Below are 25,142 nucleotides of genomic sequence, written 5' to 3' on the forward strand. Positions count from 1 at the left end.
TGGTGTAGTCTTCTCTTGATTGTTGACTTTGACACACATACACCTACGTCCTGGACAGTGTTCTTGATGTGGCCAACTGTTGTGAAGGGTGTTTTCTTCACCAGGGAAAGAATTCTTTGGTCGTCCACCAGAGCTGTTTTCTGTGGTCTACCGTGGTCTTCGTGTTGTTGAACTTTCTGGTACTGGTGTGTTTTTCTTTTTAAGAATGTTCCAAACAGTTATTTTGGCTACGCCTAATGGTTTTAATGTTGATCTCTCTGATCTCTGGACCTTTTATCTGCTCATTGTAATTGGGATAATGATGGAAGAACACACATGGCCATGGAACAGCTTAGAAGCCAATTGTCCAATTACTTTTGGACCCTTAACAAGTGGGAGGCACATATGCAAACTGTTGTAATTCCTACATCGTTCATCTGATTTGAATGTAAATACCCTCAAATGAAAGCTGACAGTCTGCAGTTAAAGCACATCTTCATATAATTTCCTAATCTATTCTGTTGGTGTATAGAACCAAAAATGTTAGAGTTGTGTCAATGTAACTGTATGTTAATAGCAACACAATGCAGCTGATCTGTCGCAAACAAGATTTATAATGCTTCTTTTAAATGTGTTGTTTGATATGATCACCTGACTTGTCAAACTCTCTCTATCCAGAAGGGGTTTGATGTGTTCTCTGCACTTGACATAATGAACAATAAAGCCTTTTTGGAGCCGCTTAAGTTCAGAATGGGCGATGTACACATGCAGTATTACCTCTACAACTGGAGATGCCCGGATATTACATCCAATAAGGTAATCAAACAGACTTTTTGAAGATCTAAAAAAAATGTGATGGGTTTAATAAATGCATACTCTTTATACCATATTTCAGGTTGGTTTTTTGCTGAAGTAATGGAAGTTTACATCAAGACAAGAGTGAGCAGTGAAAATACATAAGCAGAAATGTCGCACACATTTGTTACATAATAATACCAGATAAATATTTTGCAACCTTAAAATTTGCATGCGTGTGTTTATTTTTTTTTATAAATAACATTAATGGATTTTTTCATTATGTTTTTATGTGTCTGTAAAAAAGTTAACATCAACCTGGTCCCTGAGAAAAAAGAGGCGGAGAACCGATGAACTTTTTATAAGTTTTAATGATAAAAATAAAACAAACAGACAGCAGCTCCTCACGGAGACTGCCGTCAAACTGAAAGAAAAAGTAAAACATAAAATGTCCGGGCCCGGTCCTCTCTCAGCTTCCTTTGCCATCGTTCCTCCTCTTATAGACAAATTACCATATTTGTAAATATTCAGGATAAAAAAAACGGGAGCGCTAGCATTTTCAGCAAGGGAATTACATCTGATGCGGTATAGAGTTTGTTGTTATCTTAAAGATAAGTTGTATTGATTGCATTATTTACATAATGCTTTTAGGGTATTATAACAGTTTGTCACCCAGTGATAAGCACAGTTATTCTGCAAAATTAACGTTAAAGTGAGCGGTGTTTGTCTGACAGGTCCAATTGCGATAGTCCCCTCCCAATGGATATTGGATGAGACGAAATGGCCAAGCATACAGCCCAAAATATAAAACTATCTCATTGAAACTCCAAGTGTTTTTACAAGAGAAAAGCTGAAGACCTACAAGTCTTTGGATGCCAATAATTTAGTTCTGCGTGGTCATGTGCAAGAAATAATGTTTCATGATTACCAGATTCAAAACTTTGTAGAGCTAAAAACCGAGGTTCTGCCTAGCCAAAGACAAGAAAAAAAGACGGAGCTATACAAGGCCTGGGTAATCACCAACAAGCAAAACTACTGCATTCGGACAGGGAACTACACCTGTATGGCAGGGTATGTGAACTTACATAATTACATTTCATTCTAAGCATTCAGTTTCTGCAGTTTAACTAACCTTATTTAACTGTTTTTGCTGAAACCATTGCTGCAGTCAAAAACGAGTAATGTGTATGATTCAGCATAACTTCATCACTCCAGCTCCGTTTTAGCCAAAGGCATTAAAAGCAGTGTGGTGTACGGTGAAAGTTAAGTTTTCTATTTTTGGACTTTCAAATTTGGCATCCTACTGCCCAACACGACATGTTTACTATTGCAACCGGTCTCTTTTTGCAACCGTGTGATGGTCATGTGTGACCAAAATCATGTGTGATGTAGGTTGGTAATTCCTCTATAGTACAGAGCTCCTTCCGTGGGATTCCAGGCCGGTGTGTGTCACAGTTATTTCACATCCTTCACTTATGCAGCGGCCTCGTTCCGTTACCCGCGCCCTCACCACAGTGTTGTACAGACATTTAGTAAATCTGTAATGTGTGGAGCAAAAGAAAACAGGTAGGTATGGAGATCTCACATGCATACTGATTTAATAAGCAAAATCATCAGGAATAAGGAAACACCAGAATCAGTTTTTTTTTTTACCAGTAGGTTGTTTGTTTTCCTTTCATGGAAATGAAGACCAGTAATAGTAAAATAATGCACCACAGTGAGTAATTCAACATCTTGTGTACACATTCCCGTTAATAGTAACAGTACATGTATAAACAAATCTTGTGCTATATGGAATAAATCATTTGAACTAAAAGTACAACTGAAGGAGAAATGTATGACTTTTCAGGTATTACATATTATGTGAATGTGTTATGTGAATGTTTTGTGAAAATTCAAGTCTGGCAAAGAAAAACCAAGAAAAGAAACCAAAACACCCTCCAAAAATTGTGATATGGTAAAAGCATTTGTCCGCCAGTCGATTTTCTCTTCTATTTTGCTTTTGAAAACACTATCGGTTGGATTTTAGGGAAGGGGCAGGGTCAGTATGTAGCAAGGTGATATACTGTATATGCAAAACTTTTGGATGCATCAGAGAAGGACATGTAAATGGCACAAATAAGCAAATCGTGGTCCATATTTAAGACTGTCAAAAATGAACATGACAATGGATTTGTGAAAAAAGCTGCAGGAAGATGTTGCCTCAGAATTGTATTTTTTGCTACCTAAAATCATAGTCCTGGGCACGTATTTACAATGAGCCTTGGTTGTCCATTTAGAAACACTGTGCAGCATTCCAGAGCTGCTTACAATTTTTTCATTCTTCATTGACTGTGCAGGAACAAGGAAATACATTGCTGTATGCAAATAATCTATCCACAAAACAACTAGAAGTTTGTAAAAACATGAGTTTAAGTGTATCATGTCTGCCTGTTTAGCTGTATACCTCTTTTTTCCTTTTTTTAAACATTGGAAAAAACCACTTCTATTTTCTATTTTTCAGCCCTGGTCAGATGCCGTGATTTTTATTATTTGTTAGGAAAGTCACTATATCAGATTATGCACTTTTTTTTTTTCTTGATAAAATCTTGTCTTGTCATGTATAACAAATATGCCAGAATACACGTTCCTTCACATGACGTCTACGACGAGCGTTAATTCCCAAAGTAGTCACAAGTGTTGCTATAACAATATTCCTCATCTCATTTCAAATCTTTATATAAATCTTTTTTAATCTTAATAAAGACAGATGCTTGTTGCCTAGGGATGTAAAGATTCACCTGACTCACGATTCGATTCATGATACTAATCTCACAATTTAGTCAAAATTTTTTAACAAAATTATTTTAAACAAATTTAAGGTGAAGAGCCCTTTCATTTTTTTTTCGTAAATGCTGCACTTTTTTTCCTAATATGATATATTTTCTGCTATAACTAAATTGCTATTATAAAAAAAAAGAGAATAATTCAAGCTAAAAAATACTTATTAATATAAACAAACTAGAACTGTGACTGTGCTGTGATTTTACATTATTAAAAATAAATATCAGTATATCTGTTTATTTATTTATTTTTTTGGCATAAGCTGAGGTCTTTGCACATTTACAGTCTCCTGCTGATGAAAAAAAAAAAAAAAAACTTTCACTGGACCAGAGATGGCTAGTGTGGAAAAGTAAGCCATTTCTAATCCAGAGAGCAGGGTGTACAAAAGTGGTCAATAGGCCCTCTGCTCAAGAGGACTGGCGACAGGCATTAAATACTGATAATAAAATTACCAATTAAAAAGTGGAATAGAGACAGGAGTTGAACATGATTATGAAGGTGAATAATTAATAGTACTTCTACAACTAATTAGTATAAGTGAAGTTTAATTTTAAACTAATTTCGAGAAGTGCATGTGCTCATGATTGACCCAGCTGGTCCACATTAGCTGATTATGATCCTCCAATCAAAGGATCCCAAATCACTATATATATATATATATATATATATATATATATATATATATATATATATATATATATATATATATATATATATATATCCTCATTTCCTTTCTACAACTATCTTCGTCTGGAAAAAAAAAACCCTCCTCCCCTTCTTCCTCCTTTATACAGAATGGGCGGCATGGTGGCCCAGTGACTAGCACTGTTGCCTCACAGCAAGAATACCAATGGTGTTGGGTCCTCGCTGAGCCATCTGGTATTTCTGTGTGGAGTTTGCATGTTCTCCCCGTGTCCGCGTGGGTTTCCCCCGGGTTCCCCGGTTTCCTCCCACCATCCAAATGTGCTCTATATTATAGATAAAAGAAGCCTAAACCTTTTTTATATTGTCTTACTCTCTGGAAGTTCGCCTTGGCCTCAGCAGCGGGGGAGTTTGAGATAGACCTGAGCTCAATCTCCACTCGCCCTGCAAAAGGGTGGGAGCCCTTGGCTCGAGGATCCCTTGGGCTCAGGGCTCTCTCCCGGGACAGCATGCCAAACAAGCTATGTATAAATCATGAGCTAAGTGTGAACTTGAAGTGTCAGTGTGAGACAATTAAGAAGAGATAATCTTGAGCATTTTTAAATATTCAATAATAAGCTAATTGTTAAAAAAGGATTAATTAATTTAAAAAATTAATTAAAAAAGGAAAGGGTAAAACAGTCTAATACCCGTTTCTGTAACAGAACAACTTTCTCATTCAGTATGAAAAACATCTTCACACTTTTACTATAAAAACACTGATGCACTGTGTGATATATATAACTCTCCCCAGAGTTAGATAGCGGAGCTGCAAATAATCTGGTTTGCATGGTTTGGCTTATCAAGTTTATTTGTATTTAGACATCTGACAGTTTTTGTTATCTCTGGCACTCTTCACCACTGTCATTTTACTATAGACTGTAAAAGATATAGATGTAGCGTTCACCCATAGGTTATGAAATCCAGGCATAAAACTGTATGACAGTGTTTCAGATGACTGTTGTAGAGCCTACAGCTAATCAATTAGTCAGATACTGGAGTGCTTTCAAGTTTCTAAAGAAAAATATAAATGGTCACAGCGTCTCACAGTTGTCATGAAGGGTAATATTGGCTATATGTACCAAACCATTCTTTGTACCTGGCTGTAAAGACATTTTTTTCTGCTGTAAAGTTGGCCATTTTAACAGTGGGCTCAATAAAAATCTGCTCTATTATGGGGCCAGGACTAATGGAATTTCGATGAATTGCAGTTTCACTTTGCCTACTTCCATATTGGCTTCACAAAGGAGAGCAGAAGTTTTTTTTTCTTTTATTGATCAAACATGGGAGTACAGAGTTGTACATAAAACAGTATACAAGGGAATTAGGTCCCACTTTATATTAATTGGCCTTGACTAATATGTACTTACACAGGAATTATTAGTTTGTTACAATGTACCAATAGACCAATTACCAACCTACGTCACACATGATGTCACACGGGTCCCCGGTTGCTAAAAAAAAGGACAGGTTGCAATGGGAAAAATGTTGTTTTGTGCGATAGGATGCCAAATTCGAGTCCAAAAATAGGAAAAGTAACATTTACCGTACACCAGATACTACTTTATTACCGACTGCAGACGTCTATGGCTAAATAGGAGCTGAATTAAGTGAGGAGCTAATTAGAAATGCTGGACTCTGCAGTTCTCATGTCATATCAGGTAGGCTAAGTTCACGCTATGCTGAATCATACACATCACTCGTTTTTGATTGCAGAAATTATTTCAATAAAAACAGTTACATATGGTGAATTAAACTGCGGACACTGAATGCTAAGAATGAAACATGAAAGTTACGTTTATTGAAGTAAAGTTGGTTTTATATTCACACATTCATTGAGTGACAACTTGTGACAAACTCCCTATATTGTTTACCACTGCACTTTAAATATTCGGTCTGAAATAACCTGCAAGTGTGACTTGAAAACAACAATAACACAGTTTATTGACTGTGAACAATGTTGTACTTTGATAGTCATTGGCTGCTAATAAGATTTCGCTATTTAGAGTTTGCAAATAATACTTTCATGAAATTATATTGTTAAGGAGAAAGTCTAAATGTGCGAATATAAAACCGACTTTACCTCGTTCACATATCCTGCTGTACAGGTGCAGTTCGCTGTCAGAATGCAGTCGTTTTGCGTGTTGGTGATTAATTACCCAGGCCTTGTATAACATTAACTCCATCTTCTTTCCTTGTCTTTGGCTAAGCAGAAACTCGGTTTTTAGCTCTACATAGTGTTGAATCTGGTCATCATGGAGCAATATTTCTTGCACATGACCACACAGAACATCATTGTTGGCATCCAAAGACTTGTAGACCTTTATCTTCTCTCTTGTAAAATCATGCTGGATGCTTGGTCATTTCGTCTTATCCAATGTCCATTGGGTGGGTGCTATCGCAAATGGACCTGTCAGATAAACGCTGCTCACTTTAATGTTAATTTTGCCGAATCACTGTGCTTATCACTGGGCGCTGAGCTGTTATATGCTGAAAGCATTATGTAAATAATATATATAATGTGTAATCAATTTATCTTATTTCTAAGACAACAACAAATTCTACACAGCATCTGATGTCATTCCCTTGCTGTAAATGCTGGCGCTCCCGGTTTTTTTCTGCCACCTCCCTGTGCGCGCATCCTGAATGTTTACAAACATGGTAATTGGTCTATTGTGTAAATAAATGTATTTACTGTGTACTTATGCTTGATTAAATACATGTATGTAATTACATCTGTAATTAACTTTTGTAATTACATTTGTAAATACACTGTTGACCATCCCTTACACCTTAACCTACCCTTAAACCTACCCATGCCACCAAGCCTGCCACCAACCTCTATCCCAACTCAAAAGCAACACAAGTGTTTTCAAATACATTATAAACACAGTAAGTACATTGTATTTATTTTTTTTGATGTAAGTACATAGTAGTTAAGGACCGGGTTAAAGCTAAAGTTGGACCGGGAATTATCAACAAAAATTAATCGCGTACATAAAGTATTTTTTCCAGCAGTTGAGATGTCTTCAAAGCTTTGGTATTACTTTGTATAGAAGTGAGGGAATCATAAAAAAAGTTTTAAATCAATGAAGAATAGTTTACAATTGGGTAGTCAGCATACATTTTGTTTTGTGGATGTGATACTTTCCAAATAAATAAGAATTTAAGTTATTTTGTCCATTTCCAGTAGTAAACAGTTGCAATCCATAAAAAAAAAAAAAAAAAAAAAAATCATAAGCTCAGTTATATTGATAAATTTATAAAACATTTCAAAAAGTAGTAAGGAAACTTGAGACCAAAACCGTTTTGTGCTACTGCAACTGAAAATTAAATGAAGAATTGTTTCCGGTTTCATTTTACAAAAACAACACAAGGGTGAAAAACCTTCCTTAAACTTACTAAAAAAATCATTGCATGGATAATATCTATGTAATATTTTAACTTTTGTTTTTTTTAATTTATTAGGAATTATGTATTTTGTAATATCTGACCAGATTTTTGGAGAAAAAAAGAATGAAGGGAATGCTTGTTTGCATTTAACCATTGCCACTGGAGGAACACTTTTATCTGCAGTAAGGATATTCCTAATATAATTGTTATAAAATTCTTTATCCATGATAGAAAGGCCCTTAATAGTAAGCTCTGGGTGAGAGCCAGTTACATGGTTATATATTTTTGCGGTTTTAATAAGGGTAAGTACTTTCGGGGAGATACAATGAACACATTTTATTTCATTCAAAGTAATTTTTAAACCAAAAGTGTTAATAAATTCATTGTAATTATATAAGTCCCTACACGATTTAATAAGTCTGTAACAAAAATTAATCCTATTTAACACAATCAATCCAAATTATGCTATGTTATGCTTTTAAATCAGTTTCCATGTATTCAAGGCTTGTTAATCCTCATTCTGATATATTTCAAATTATTATTATTTTTTTAACATACTCTGTTTTGCCTCTCCAAATAAAACTAAATAAAACTTTGTCAATTGTGGTACACATCTTAAAAGCTACATAACGGGACAGTGCAGGGTATACAAGTCTGGAAATACCGGCTTTTGAGATCAGCACTCTACCTTGAACCGATAAATTCCTTTGCAATTAAAGATATTTTTTGTCTTTTGTAAAAGTTGTCTGTAATCTGTTCTGAGATTGATTTACTAACTACAATACCTAAATATCAAACTGCTATTTTAACTTGTATTTCCGCTATACTTAAATCGTCTATTTGGTGTATAGCCATTATTTCACTTTTAGATTAATTAGCTAACGGACCTGATGCATCAGAGAACAGCTTAAAAGCCTTCAAAATAACTGGGACCTGATCTTTATTTTTTTTAAGAATAAACAGGTGTCATCTGCAAGCTGACTGATAGTTAATGTGGTGCCTCCTATTTCAATACCTTTAATTTGGGAAAGATGTACAGTATAAAGATTTAAGGTTTCTGCAACTAATAAAAATGGTGAAATTGGGCACCCTTGTTTAATGCCGCTTGCATTTTACTCTGCCGCCCCACCTTTTGCTCGCCGCTTTTGTCCAACCTCAATGCCCATCTATCAGACGTCTGTCAGACATTGGATTTGGATTGCCATACCTGTCTAATAAATGTCAGTATTTGACATCAATATGACGTTGGTTTAAGACGTTGACTTGACGTTGGATTTTGGTCATTTTCACAACCTTAATTCAACCAAGTATCGATGTCATTTCACATCCGTATTGGACATCAAAATAACGGTGTCTTTAGACACTGGCTAGATGTTGAATTTTAGTCAATTGACATCACAACCTAAATCTAACCTAATACTAATGTTTATGACGTTGTGTGTCTGCTGGGCAATAACTAACTGCACTACAGAATGTTATGTTTACACACATGCACAAATTACATGTAAATGCATCAGCTTTTTACAGTGTAATACTCACTACTCTTGAGTACTTATAAAAGGGCTACTTTTTACTCATACTTTAAGTAATATTTACAGCAGATACTTTTACTCCACTTGCACTACATCTTAAGGCAAGTAATTGTACTTTTACTTAAGTATGATTTTTCAGTACTCTTTCCACCACTGGTTGTAGTGAACTATGCTACATCACACAAGAAGAAATGATTGAATCTTGAAAACAAATGCCCATAACACCCTACACATCAAGACAATTGTGACAAATTCATGTGATCTGAACTGAGCTTTAAAGTACAATGGTTATACTTTGGGTCAATTTTGAGCTGCCAGCTATAAAACATTTTTACATCACAAAATACAATCTTGCTAAAAACGTTTTACACTTATGTCGGGACTTTTAGGATTAGAAAATATTGTGACCTTAGAATTATAAGTTTCTATCTGATATTTTTGTCAAAATTGAGTAATTGACATATTCTTGATAAATGAAAACTTAATTACATTATGGGATGTCTTTTTATAAGTTGTTCACCTTTCAAGACTTTTTTATTCAAAAAAACAAATGTTACACTTATACTGTTTGCTATGGAATGCGAAAACTTTAAAGCTCATTATCTCAAAATCATTCAGAACTCAGATAGAACCTTATAATTCCAAGGTGACAATATACTTAGTCAAAAAAGAGTGATACCCACTGCCTATTATTGATGAAACACTCCACACTGCAAACCACAGAGTTGTCAGAAAGATGAGGTTGTTTCTTCATGCAAAAATAAAATGGAAGATTAAAATTTAAAATAGATTCTTTTTTTTTAAAGGGTTACTGAAAGCAGGTCATTTTTGACTTCACAGACGAATGGTGTACAATTCTAAGACAACACAAGGGTTAAGTAATGAAAATGAATGTGCACCTGTGGATGGATTATGGAATTTTAGAAACCACTTGACAATTCCGAGCGACACAGTGGCGCAGTAGGTAGTGCTGTCGCCTCATAGCAAGAAGGTTGCTGGTTCGAACATCGGCTCAGTTGGCATTTCTGTGTGGAGTTTGCAGGTTCTCCCTGCATTCGCATGGGTTTCTTCCGGGTGCTCGGTTACCCCCACAGTCCAAAGACATGCGGTACAGGTGAATTGGGTAGGCTAAATTGTCAGTAGTGTGTGTGTGTGTGTGTGTGTGTGTGTGTGTGTGTGTGTGTGTGTGTGTGTGTGTGTGTGTGTGTGTGTGTGTGTGTGTGTGTGTGTGTGTGTGTGTGTGTGTGTGTGTGTGTGTATGTTTTCCAGAGATGGGTTGCGGCTGAAAGGGCATCCGCTGCGTAAAAATGTGCTGGATAAGTTGGCGGTTCATTTCACTGTGGCGACCCCGGATTAATAAAGAGACTAAGCCGACAAGAAAATGTATTAATGAATGAATGACAATTCCCAGTTTCTCTGGATTTATTAATTATTTGTTTGAGCAAGGAATTGATATTTGTTTAATTCTATAAAGGTCTGATGAAATTTCTTTTTAAATTTGAATTAAAAATATTGTAATGCCTCTCTCAGAACATAACAAATGGTCAGAGTAACAACTGCTTTCATTTGTTAAATAAGTGTTATTTCACCAAACACTGCAAGTATAACTTTTCTGATGCTAAAGATGTAAGTTTTATATTCCTGTAGTATTTGCCATTTTGTTGCATTAATTCACTAATTCATCAATTTTCCTTTGGCTTAGACTCTGATTTATCAGGGGTTATATACCGGCAACTATTTCAGCATATGTTTTCTGCCGTGGATGCCCTTCCAGCTGCAACCCAGTACTGGGAAACACCCATACACTCTTAAAGTCACACTCATACATTATGGCTGTTCATTCATTTTCTTTCGGCTTGGTCCCTTTATTAATCAGGGCTCACTTATTTACACACATACACTACTGCCAATTTAGTTTTTTTATTTTACTTATAGCACATGTCTTTAGACTGTGAGGCCTTCCAGCAGCCTTCTTGCAGTGAGGCTACAGTGCTTACCACTGAGCTACTGTGCCGCCCATATTATTTCAGTAATGTGTGATGTTGCTGTCATATTTTTTCTTGTAGTATTTACACAAAATTTAGTTTCTCATTATATAATATTCCAGTAATATTCTTGCAGTAATGTGTGGTATTGTCATATTTCTGCTGTAATTACCACAGGGTTTTGTTTGTTATAAAATATTCCTATATTTTTTTCTTGTGGTAATTATTTGTTGTACTTTAGACATATATCTGTAGTATTTGCCACAGGATTTTGTTATGGCATGTATTATTCTTAGTGTAGTAGTGTTTACCATGTCACACAATACAGAGAATTCAATTGCAGTTTTATTTTTTTTTTTAAAGCAAAAAGTTAATTCATGACATGGAGGGGCAAACAACGCTAAAACATAAAAATAAGGTTCTGTTGTACTGTTTACAAACCATGTAAACAGAACTAAATCTAAACTCATCTGAAACAAACAAACAAGCAAACTGAGAAAAGTCTTACAAAATCAGTAACTATGAGAAAGGTACAAAGGATTATGGGAGCTAAAGTCCAGTCAACACAACAACAAAAAGCATTCAAATTGATGCCCTCTCGTGTTCATAAGAGGGCACTACATCCGTTGACGCAGCTTTTTCGCCTGTGTTACAATTTTTTTTTTTACAGTCATTGTACAAAACCATTGTACAAAACAATCATAGATATTTTACATAATATATGGATATATGTAAATATCTATGCAAAACAATGAGTTACAATATTATCGACCTCTGTAGCACCAGTATGCTAAATAATACAGAAGAGGTGTAAAAGTAATACTACATATTTCCATTTAATTATTATATTACAAACATTTCAACTAAATCCTGTGGTAAATACAACTGAAAGATAAAAACAACACCACACATTACAGGAATATTACTTACAAACCTTACCTTTATAGCTAAATAATGTGGTACAGTAATATACCACACATTACCACAAGAATATTGCACAACTACTAGCCTACATACTATATCAAAATGGTGAGGTAAATATTACAGAAATATGACAGTAATACCACACATCACTGCAAGAAAACTACAGGAATATTGTTTAACAAAATATTGTGTTAAGTATAACAGAAATATCAGTGCAAGAATATGCCTACTGCATAAAAATGACAGGAATTTTAAAGGAAGGCAATAATACCACACATTAAAACATTACAGGAACATTAACTACAGTATAACAAAATCATATAGTAAATATTACAGAAATATCACAGTAGTGCCACACATCACCACAAGAAAATTACGGAAATATTACGTACATGCAACAAAACTGTTGTGTAAATATTACAGTAATATGACGAATATGTGCACTTTACCACAAAAAAACTACACATTAGGCTATACCACATGAAAATTACAACTGTATAACACAAAATATAACAGTAATACATTACAGCAGAAATCTTTAACAAAAAAAGACCATTAACATGTGGTAACACCATTGTAGGTAGCCTAAGGTTCTTGTAATATTCTTGTTGTAATGTGCTGTTTTACCAAACAAAAACAGCAATAATTGATGATTCGGGATCTAGCCAATACCTAATTGCCACTTTTAAGAAGGCAAATTGAAAATTGAAAAGGTCCAGCCCTCCACCACTACTTATATTTCATCTCTTACAGCAGTGATTTTTAAACTTTTTACACCAAGCACCACCTCAGAAGTCCCAGAGTCTCTACAAGTACCACCTAATGACCAGCATCAAAATAGTGTAGTAGGCCTAAATAATCAGCAACTGCTCTGCACAGTTCAAAAAACAAGGCAAATTTATGCATAAAAATTATGTTTATTATCGTTAGCCACTTTAAAAATTACAAAAAGTTTGAACATTATCCCTGCTTATTTAAATTAAAATGTGCTTTTAAAAGTTGATCAAAAATGTACTGATAAATTAAATGCTGTACTTAAAGGTAAAGTATTAATATATTGTAGCCAAGATTTCCAACGGGTTGAGATGTAACATTATATAAAAAAATAATTTTATTTAACATTAAGCTTTCAGTGTAATTTGTGTGTCTCTGTGTTACAAAAATGAATAAAATATGCAAATGTGAATCACCTTCAACAGATGAACACTATTTGTGTATGCAGGCTTCATAACCCCAAAGAGGTCAAATACTTAACTTAAACTACTTTGACTTTCTCTTTCAAGAGCTGTATATGAAATCTGTGATATGAAATCATATACAGTAGTAAATACAGTTTTAAATCTGCGTGTGGTAGGTGGTAATGGGAGTGGCATGGGGGTTACCCTAAGCGAAAATTTACTGTGGTGCCCCCACAAGGGACAAAAACACACAAACATATGTATATAAACATGTATGTATGATTGTATGTATGTATGTATGTATGTATGTATGTATGTATGTATTTATTTATTTATTTATTTATTTATTTATATAAAAGAGCATAAAACAGTCAAAATTATACTTAAATATTAAATTATTTACATCATAAAATAACAGTTTACATAAAAATAAACACTGGCATGTGTCCTACAGAAGTATTCCCAATTTTAAACATTAATAAAAGGTATGAAATAAAACCCTCTATCCAATCAACTTTCTAAACATTTGTGCCACACAATGGATATTTAGACACATCTCTGCACTTAGCACTTTAACAGTTTGAACTAAGGACATTCTTTACACAACTGCATAAAGCACATTTAACACAAATCCTCCTTCATCCACTCAATGTGCACTAAAGAAATTCTGTGTAATGCACAACGAACATTTAACAGGTTTTTTATTTCATTTTTTGACATTCAACAGGTATCTGCTGCAGACAGTTCAAACATCAACTGCTACGTGCAGTGTACATTAAAAACGCAGGGTGGTGCCATAACATTGGCACCGTGTACTGTAGGAAAACCAGGTCAAGACAAAAAATGTACTTACATTAAATATTACTTTTCTATGTCTATGTGTATTTGGAAATATTTGTTAATATATGTTTACATGTGTAACACCTATGGCCCTGAGAGACACATTTGTTTCCTTCCTCCCTATTTAACCTACAAAACTATTTAAAAACAAATATTATTTTCACTTTTTTTTTCATTCTAAAAAAACCCCGATAAATCTACAAATAGTATTGAAACAGCACCAACCACTTAAATTGTTTAGTACTTAAAAAGGCATTTCAGTAAATTTTTAGAATTGTAATAATTTTATTCATGCAACTTCTATAATTTTCTAACATAATAAACTAAACTGCAATACAGTGTCCAACGTTGGACGTAGGATATTATCATCCAGAATCTGTTTCAACAGTAAACATGCATGCATGTTTCTCACAAACCATGCTATGATATCCTTAGGCTACATAACTTATAACAACATGCCAGTTTTAGGAAGCTATAACTATTATTTTTATTTTTACATAACGTAATGAATTAGCAATTAAAATAGTAATAGAAAGACCCTTCTAAAGGCTCGAAACAGACGAGGAGTGAACCCGGGACAGCACTTGTTTCATGGTCAGGGTAGATTTTTCCCGTTTGGAATGCATGCAGAGACTGTAGCACACGCGCATGCTTGGGAAACGTAAAACTCCACCCAGTATTAAATCAATTCCTGAACCGACTCGTTCTTTAGTTAAATCATCTAGTCTTGACAAGCATAAATACCATTATAAACTATATATTGCACAGTAACTGAACTCACTTTATGACTGAAGAAAAATTGTTTTTTAAAGTTTTCAGTAGATATATGGACATATAGAGTAAAGCGATAGACTAATGTAACAATTGTATATGATTCAACTGAAGCAGTTCAAAAGATTCGAGTCAATGGAGTAAATCAAACTCCCCATCCACTATTGGTGTGGGCAGGGGGCGGGATCTCAACTTTGAAACACACGGCTGACAAACGCATTACTTGAGCAGCCTTTCACAGGCATTACTGTGGTTTAGTTCGACTTTCTATTAGTAGTTTAGTATAAACAGGAAGACAGTTTAATGCCGACAGAAAGTATTGTGTCAATCGCTGACCAAAAGCTTACGTGCGGTGGAACCCCCACAATGTATTTGTGTTATTCCACGCTTCTTTTTTATTGGTAAAATACGGCGGAGCTGTCTATGCTGGTGTCCAGTGACTCGCGCTGTTTATCGGATAGCATCTGTTTTGATTCAGCGAAATATAATCAGGTGAGTACTGATTGTCCGTTCATGTTTCTCAGGCTATTTTATTCACAACAAGATGTTTAGTTAAACAATATTGTCAATCTACTTAAAAACACGGAAAAATGTCAGATCTGTTGTGACCAGTTAATGGGCGTAGTGTTGCTTAATTCAACTGAAAAACCAAAGGTCTCCTTTGAAAGGTTCCCTGTGGATTCAAGGTCTGGCTGAAATCTGCAAATATTTTGCTCAAGTTTTAATCTGGTTTGTTTAGGATTTTTTTTCTTTTTCTTATTTCTTTGTTTATAGATCAGATTAAATGTCCCCATCCCCTTAAAGCATATATGTATTTTCATTTAGTGATCAATTTGTGCAATTTTCTAATGAAATTGGCAACCTTGTTGTAAGTCAATTCATGTTTATTAAATAAACAAAGTAACAAACAGCTTTAGTTAGAGGTCTGATGTTTAACAAATACTCCAAAAAGCACCTTTAGCAGTCTGCAAAGACATTGCAATTGAAGTAAAGTAAAACAAGGGGGAATTATTGTGTTACTGTGTCATTAACAACTGCATGCTTTAAGCTTGCTCAGAGTAAAATTCTAAAAAGTCCTACATTTGTCAAAATTGTAGATTGATGGTATTTTGCTCCTTCTACACTTAAGAATAAATGTCGCTTATAAATGTTAAAAATGTTATTATACTCCAATTCTAATTAATTTAAAAGTGCTAGAGACGATAACCTAGTTTGGTGTAGCATGATGACTTTGACATGTTCAAAGTAAAACCCCATTCTCACCAACATTAAAATATATATGTGGTTGAATGTAATGTAAATATGAACAAGTGGAATACATTTAAATATTAACTAACACTAACATTAGAAGATCTGCTATTGTTGAGTATTGCAATGGGAATATTTCTTATGATATAACACTTTTCTAGAAAAATAATATTTTTATTAGCTAATATGTTTAAACAATTTATTTAATATTTGATAAACAGGTAAAATATAAATTTTTAGATCTAATAATTCTAATTCAGAAAAAACGATGAAAACCTCAGAAGGTATTCTGACTCTGATTGCCAGTTTTCATTTTTGTTGTTTTGACTTCTGCTATAGTATTTTGTTTCAAATCTGGGTTCACCTCTGGGCAGCTCCAGACAATAACAGAATAGCAACCACTGGGGAGGTGGACATAAAGATGCTAAGGTTCCATCTGATCTGGTCAAATTTAAATAAGCAACCAATACATAAAGTAAATATAATGTATCACACTTCTGTGATGCATATATTATCCACAATGAATGTAATAATAATAAAAAAATCATTATTATTGGATTATAAAAGTTTTAAACTTTTTTTTTTTTTTTTTGAAGAATTTAATTGCAAAATGCTCCTTGTGGACTGTTGATTTGTAATATGGATACTCTGGTATCTCTTTGGTGTTGTTCTCTTTGCATTGGCTTGGCTTTCTTTGGAGTTTTGTTGTGCAGTATAAGGCCACATTCACACAAAACCAGAAAATGTGCATAAAGTCCTGCAAAAGATCAGATAAGGAAAGTAGCTTATCTGATCTGTTGCATGATTTCATGCGCATTTTGACAGTTAAGCTGGTTCTAGTAAACCTCCAGTATGTGTTCAGATGGAGCAGCATTTACTACACAGAGTCGTTGGTCACTGATTAGAAAAAAAAAAAATTGTTAATTCTGTTGAATTGGTCGAAAATGATATTGAGATAATATTCTGTGATAATGACAGCTGTTTGTGTCTCTTCTCAGTGAACTATAACTCTGTGGAGTAAATGCTTCATATGAAGTTACCACATTTAAGAACATAATTTTTCTCCAAACTTGCTTCATAAATTCAGTTGAGCATTTGAAATAAATGCTAAGTTGTAAGATACATGAAATAATAATAACATTAATTAAAAAAACAGTTTTGTCTTTATAAGTCATTCTGAATCAATAAAAACAGTTAAATCTTTTGTTTATTCAGAAGCCGCTATGGGGTTTTACTGGGTTTCTTTGTGTTTCTTCAGGTATTTAGAGTTTCTGTGAAAATGCCCTTCTACTTCAGAGGAGATTAGCTGCCGATCACACCAAGCTTTTTTGACAAAAATGTTTAGGACAAATGATGTACATGACAAATGATGTTTGATATTAAGTTCAGTAGCACAACAAATGCTATAGCTGCCTTTGTTGTAACGTGATGTTTGACTAGGGTCAGGATGTAGGTGGGCTGATGACATTTTTGTTTCACAAAATACACAAATAGGCTTTTTACATGAAAATGCTACGGATGCTGTTTTCAGATTTATCAATAATTTAAAGTTACAGTTAAATCACTTAAAGTTACAGTTACAATCATTTAAAGTTACAGTAATCAAGTAAGGTATAATTTACATCCAGCTGGTTGTTATCATTAATAAATAGCATAAATTCCAAATGAGTGATCAGGGTAAAATAATCTGGCAATTTACACTATAGCAGTTGATGAATATTGGTCAACCAATAGATCCCTGCCAAGGTATTTACTAATATTTTGATTTGTTAAAAAAACCCATCAATATTGCCCAACTTCTTTTCATGTGACTTATGTTTTTAAAATAGACTATGACACTGTACAACACATGTATGCTTTCTCTTTTAAGATTAGCCACTCAGATGTGAAACCAGCCCCTGACAGTAGGGCTGAGCGAAATGGCCTTTTTAAAGGGTATCGTGAAGTGCTTTATATATGCACTTTTATTCTATGTTTGATATAATCTCATCCGAAACACGAAAAGAGGGTGGGACACTTTTCCACTTCACATTTGAAAACGACTGTTGAAAACCGCCCCCTTGTGGCAGTTGCACAGAATTTTCAATTTTGTCGTGCACCATGCATGGGAGAGAATAAAGGAGTGCAAAAGCAAGTGCCTTTATTCTCCATGCGTTCACCATGGTTGAATGAATAGTAGAAACTCATAGACTGCTAACAATTTTGGAGGGAATGTGGAGACAACATAAAAAATATATTTTTTATTACTCATTTATGAATAGAAATATTTTTTTAATAGACTTTTTTTCTCATTAAAAAAAATTATATAAAAATTGCTATTTCTCATCTCACGCACATGGACCTGCTTGGACAATACTGCAATGCATTACATCCGGTCTGCTGGTAGCATATGGCCTAGTCGTAGTTGTTCAAATATTTTCAGGGATCTGCAGCTCAAATAAGATCCGAATTTCCGCATACGGACATGATCGGAATTCCCGGACTACTCTACATTGGAAATGAATGAGTTCCACTCTGTTGCTTGTTGTTTGTTGTGTGCAGTGGAAAGGTGGTCCAGTGTGCAGCAAAGTCTGCAGCCGGAGTCACCAGAGTTGCATGCAAAATTCTGTTGGACAGCATTGCAAAATGGGGTGGGATAAAAAAACAACTTAATGGATTAAATTTCTATACAAGGGATATCTCACACATTCACCTGATACAAAATCACAGGTCAGAGTTCAAGCTTGAACTTTGAAAAATAGCGACATGCGACTTTGCTTGAGCCTGCATTTCCGGTCTTCAGCATTTGTGTGCGTATGAATAGAAGTCAATGGTGCAAAAAAGTGCAGTGTGACTTTAGCTTTATTCAAACATGGTGTGACACATCAGGGGGGTTTCCAGAAAACAGGTTATGTGACATAGTTAGGTAAGAAATTCAAATTCTGTCATCATTTACTCACCCATCACTTGATGAAAACCTATTTGAGTTTCTTTTTTGTGTTAATTACAAAATAATATATTTTGTAAAATACTGGTTTTTGCAACCCATTAAATTTCTTATTTTTTATAATACGGAAGTTGATGGGTCCCAGCAACCAGCATTCTTTAAATATCTTTTTTGCGTTCAAAAGAAGAAAGAAAACAACGTAAACGTTTGAAAACCTTTGATTGAGAATAAATAATGAGTCAGTTTTATTTTTTGAGTTAACTATCTTGTTAAGAATTAGGGGATAACTTTCAACTTTCCAACTTTCAGGGTATGCAAGTAGCCATCGCAATATATGGAATACGGATCAGTTGATGTAGATTGCTGCTCTAGTTTCGGTGTTATGTTTTGCGCTAACATGCTCTGGGTTAACCACAACACTTACTCCCAGAAGTGGTTTTGGAATTGACATACCTTGAGTAAGTAGGTTTAGGTTTAATCAACTGAGAGTTTAGCAGAGAATGACAGATGTGATATTAATAAATTTAAAATGAAAGGTATTCTACATATATCTTAATTGATAAATCAAATAATTGGACAAATGATTCATGAGGAAATATTATAAATCTATTAAAAAATGACATCTTTGTTTTCTTTTTAGAAAAAAAGCTATTATCTAGTTTTATTATTTAAACTGAATATCATAATATCTAATCAACTTAACCCTAAACCACTTAGTGTAGGTGCAGCTTAACATTCAAAATACAAAAATATACAAGAAAATGAATGTAATTTACTACAACCTATAACTTGTCTACGAAAACGACTTCCCATGGCTTTTCATATTTACGAAACATTCTATGAGTAATAAAGAATTTTGTGTTTTTCCATCTCAATAATGAGATAAGTCTTTATATATCCTTGTTTTTGAGTTCGTTCTTTCAAACAGATAGAAAAAAACACCTGTTCACATTTTGCTAAATGTTTTTAGGAATACTGTTTTTATTTATTTATTTATTTATTTATTTATTTATTTACTTACTTATTTATTTATTCCTACTTTGACATTTAGAACTGAACATAATAACTTTAATTCTGCATATATGATGTCATTATTGCTGTTTTTTTGTGTTAATTTTGCTCACAAACAAGCTCTTTATGCAGCACAGCAAATATAGACTTCTTGTGGAAATAATAGCTGTTTTGCTGCAGACGCATGCTCCTGGAACTGCATTCAGTTTGAAAGCTGTAACATTAACCTATGATAGTAACCTATTAACGTAGGTGTGAAAAAATATGGGTCCCACATGCACTTAAGATGTAGTACGTGTGAAACAGGCATTAGTTTAAGTGTTCCCAAGTTTGGGAAAGTTTTTGCAGTTTTTTTTTGGAAGGACTTTTCTTCTCTGCCATGTGCTGTTTTCATTCTGCAGCTTCTGTGTTTATATCACCTGTCCAGAGCGGGCTGTGCTTCACAAATGATGGTCACAGGATAACAGTTCTCTATGTGTAATTAAAGGCACAGCAAAGCTTTTTAATTTGCCTCAAAGATTTTAGAATTTGAGATTCTTGAATGTATGTTTACCTCAAAATCATTCAATGATCAACACTTTAGTCCACAATTATTTTACTGTCTTTCTCTTGTCTTTATCACAGGATTTATCCGCATCATTTGCATTGCTTACTTCATTCATAAACTCTCTTCCTAGTAAATACCAAGTAATTGCAGCTAAGTATCTATTGAAATATTAATTTTGGGACAATAGGTCCGCAGCAATAAATGTTAAAAAAGCACCTCAATAGTTTTTTTAATATACAGTATGTTTTAATAAATATGCAGTTTGTCTCCTATTTTATGTTACTACATGTATTATTAGTCCCATATTAGCCAGATTGATTTCTCAAAAACGGCATCTACATCAGCCACTAGAAATCCCATGTCGGTTGATCACTACTAAGGGCCAGCAGCAGACCTTAGAATTAGCAATTGTTTTTGTTTTCCCTATACACCAGAGCTGCTAGATTACACTATGTCGTATTGACACGCAACAAGGCACTGTAGTATGCCAGGCTTCCCACATTACTTAAAAGTACTTGAATTACAAGTTTGAATTTGCTTCAATGAAATTTGAAATAAAATTTATTTATGGTGTCATATCACATATTATAATGTGCTGTTGTTAAAAAAGTAAAAATAATACATTTTACATTTAAAAGTGTTTTAAAAAGATGTATAATAATAATAAAAATTAAGGGTGTCACGATCCTCCAAATCCTCGATTCGATTACATTTTCGATTCTTAAGTCACGATTCAATTATGAATAATTAATTAATTGATAACGAATTAATTATTTGTAGCCTACCGTTTAAACTACCTTACCTGCATGGACTTTGTTTTACCCAAAACCAAATCATACAGTAAATGAATAAAGGTAAGTTACACACATAATTACCAAAATCTATCTATTAAAATATTCAAAACTATCAAAGAAACGTTGGCTAGAATTCTGCATTTTAGGCTTAAATTATAGAGAGACATATGTTATATATAGCAGATGAACCGAGACTGCATCAGATCGCGAAGCAGATCAATGATGGTCATTTCCGCACTGACAGCTCAAGAACAAAACAACTGGCATACTACAACATATATTTGTGTTTAATTTAATTTAACAATCATAAGATTAAAACATGAAAAAATGATCAGATAGTAACTTCGGTCAATTTTCCTGTTGGATAAATCGAGATCAGGCTGGATAAACAGCTCTCGGTAATATTTCAGCATGCTTTTATTTCGCATTTACCGGTAAGAATGACATCTCGCCCTGCTCATCATTCTCACGATCATAATACACTGTGATATAACCTGGGTCGTTAGTTCGTTGCTGTTCGTTGCTGTTCGTTGCTCGGACTGATTGATTTGGCGCGGATGCGAGCGCAACTGCTGGAACAAAACCAAACAGCCAAACAAACCGCGCTAACGGGAGAAACGAGACAGATTCCGTAACAAACGTCTATGTATAAAAGCACTGTAAGATTGTATTTGCACACAATTGACAGACAGTCGCAGCACGCAGCTCTGGCTCGATCTGGCATGCAACAAGGCAGCACTGTACACTGACCCGAGCGTCTTGCACGCTGACCCCGGGCCATCGGGCAGTCCTTATTGTCGACCCCTGAAAGTTTAAGTCCTGTCGACGGTTCTCCTGTGTCTGCACAGTTGACCAAGCACTTCAACAAGCCTGTTTTTCCCGCTTGGCAAGCCAAGCTAATCGAAATTGAACATAAATTTCGATCGATAGGCCTATTACAGGTGTAAACCTAACCTACACTGGTCTAACTGTTCAGTTCGGTTACCATTATCATGTCATCGATTCGTTTTAATTAGATATCTCGGTGCATTGACGATGCTTTCCATCCACAACACAAGAACTGTTGAATAAGAAAAAAACAAACATTTATACAGTATATTATTTGTAATACCATTGTGTCCTTTAATACAAGCAGTTGGATTTATGAACTGTACCTTTAATTTTACCTGCTCAAAAAAACACTCTTTTCGTTTCAAACATAAGTCAAAAATCACATAAGACCTCATAAGCATTAATAGCAAAAAACTAATTTAAATATTATTTCGTCTGCTTTTGGAGAGTTTTAGAGCATGTTCTTACATCCCTATGATTGGTCATCGCACTCATACGATCAACAGAAAGGGCTGCGACTCTAAAACTGTCAGCGCAGTTCACCGATGAGTGACGCGTACACTGGAAAATCTGCAGTAACAGTCTATATGCGTGCATTATCTATCAATCTATTTATCTATTTATCTATCTATCTATCTATCTATCTATCTATCTATCTATCTATCTATCTATCTATCTATCTATCTATCTATCTATCTATCTATCTATCTATCTATCTATCTATCTATCTATCTATCTATCTATCTATCTATCTATCTATCTATCTAGGTTAAGGATAACAATCCTAAATAAATATTTTTAGCAGCAATTACAGCCTCAGGTCTTTTTGATTATGATGCTACAAGCTTGGCACACCTGTCTTTTGGAAATTTTTGCCCATTTCTCTTTGCAGTGCCTCTCAAGCTCTATCAGGTTGGATGGGAAGCAACAGAGTACAGCCATTTTCATTTCCCTCCAGAGATGTTCAATAGGATTTAGGTCTGGGCTCTAGCTGGACCACTCAAAGACATTCACGGAGTTGTCGTGAAGCCACTTCATTGAAGTTGGCGCTGTGCTTTGGGTCATTGTCCGGCTGAAAGATGAACCGTCGCCCCAGTCTGAGGTCAAGAGCTCTCAGGTTTTCATTCAGTATGTCTGTACATTGCGGCATTCATATTTCCCTCTATCCTGACAAGTATTCCAGTTCCCGCTGCTTCAAAACATCCCCACAGCATGATGCTGCCACCACCATGCTTCACTTTAGGGATGGTATTAGCCTAGCTAGCTTTGGTATTAGGTCTATATGGAAGTAGCTCCTGTTTTAGTTGATAAATTGCCATTGGAGGTTGATATGCAGCTCCTGATCTGAGACTGGTGTTGTGGTGTACAGAGCTGCAGACTTGCAAATTGTTATGCGGGGTACATGCGCATCGTACATCATCACGGCACTATATCATTGATATCGTAAAAGTGTATACCGCCATTACCATGGAAGAAATGATATGTCACACCCCACCCTCTCGAATAGTATAAGTTATTACATAGTAATAACTATGTGTCACAAAATGCACAACATTAGCACAATATTTCCAAAAAAAAAAAAAAAGTGATCAACAGTGACTCCCAACATCTCTTTCTGTCTGTTCATCTTCCTTGATCTACTTCTCTATTTCCTGGCCTGTGATAATAGTCAGTAATAATGTGTTAGGAAGTTCTACACTGTAAATATTTACACAGGTTTGAGGGTTGAGGGGGCTGATGCTGTTTAGGATCAGGACATCTTGTAGACCTTGTACCAGCAAGCAATTTCGTCTCTGTAAAAGATGTCAAATGACTTGGCTAAAACAATACCAAATTTGGCCTGCCTGTGAAAATCGAATGACTCTGGATGTCTATTATTAAACATACAATTGCTTGGTGGGTTTCTAGTTATTATTAAATTCTTTTCCCCAGTTTCAATTGCTATTTTTCCATCCAAAGATGCTAATTAAATGAATGTGCAAAACCAGAAATATTGCAATATAGATTTTCGAATAAAGCAGCATTTCAATCCAGTGAGTCAAAGAGAACAAAATCATCACTTCCTGAGAAAGTAACGACAAATATCGAAAAAAAAATTGGAAGGTATTGACCTTATTCTAAAATGCGGAAGTTCGTCTGTTTTCGTGATTGTTTTAGAACTTCAGATTCAGTCGCCTATGGTAGAAATGACTAGGAATAATAAACGGCAGAAAATGGTCAAGCTACTTGCTCTACAAACAAATGTTTGCATTACTATACAGGCCAAGTAGAATGTTATAATAAGAAAATATCAGTTTGCAACATCAAACAGCAAAACAAGCAGTTTTTAATGTCTAAAAATGAATGGAAGTGAATTAGACTGGAAGTCTCGGGCCAAAACATTCAAATGGCTGTGCCCGCTCATCGGCGAAGAATAAAGTGAATAAGCTGCATGCATCTTTTTCGAAAAATAAAAATAACAATACTAATACTACTACTACTACTACTACTATTAATAATAATAATAATAACAATAATAATAATAATAATAATAATAAAATAAATGATTTGCACCTCAAAACATGACACAGACACTGAAGTAGTGAGACACAGTTCTAGGAGGTAATAATACTTAACCACTGCGATGACAGACTTTGGTTAAGGCATATTTAGAATGGCCAAAACAATATTTTAGATGTTTTACAATTTTGTCAGCCTTCTGGCTTGTCCATTAATGCTGTTCTTTGCACCTATTTTTATCATCACATGATCTCTTATAATTAAAACACGTGATTTTTTTTATGCACATTTTCTTTCTTATTAAATAATAAAAAGTTCAATCTACTTAGTTGTGCGCATGCGTTTTTTCCTTCAAGCATTTTTTATGCAGTAGTTCAAGATGTGC

General features: G+C 34.5%; 2 protein-coding genes across 7 annotated transcripts in view; both read left to right on the top strand.

Moving 5' to 3' along the window:
* The window catches only part of nmt1b (N-myristoyltransferase 1b), a 55,310-nt gene that overhangs the window by 8,335 nt on the left and 21,833 nt on the right, over positions 1–25,142 (top strand). For 2 of the 5 annotated variants that reach the window (XR_012387635.1, XM_021480125.2), the window contains exons 11-12: positions 658–795; positions 875–1,001. Coding sequence is in view for 4 of the 5 variants with exons in the window: in XM_021480125.2 (XP_021335800.1) it covers positions 658–795; positions 875–895 (159 nt within the window). In the remaining variant the exon portion in view is untranslated. Of the gene's footprint in view, positions 1–657; positions 796–874; positions 1,002–25,142 lie in introns of those variants that run through there. The other 3 variants (XM_073917706.1, XM_073917707.1, NM_001162849.1) reach the window with 2 other exon arrangements.
* Positions 15,131–25,142, top strand: part of svild (supervillin d) — a 133,261-nt gene continuing 123,249 nt past the window's right edge. For both annotated transcript variants that reach the window (XM_021480277.2, XM_073918319.1), the window contains exon 1: positions 15,131–15,393. The gene's annotated coding sequence lies outside the window, so the exon portion shown is untranslated. The remainder of the gene's footprint in view (positions 15,394–25,142) is intronic.

This window comes from Danio rerio, chromosome 12 (assembly GCF_049306965.1).
Source record: "Danio rerio strain Tuebingen ecotype United States chromosome 12, GRCz12tu, whole genome shotgun sequence".
Lineage (NCBI taxonomy): Eukaryota > Metazoa > Chordata > Actinopteri > Cypriniformes > Danionidae > Danio > Danio rerio.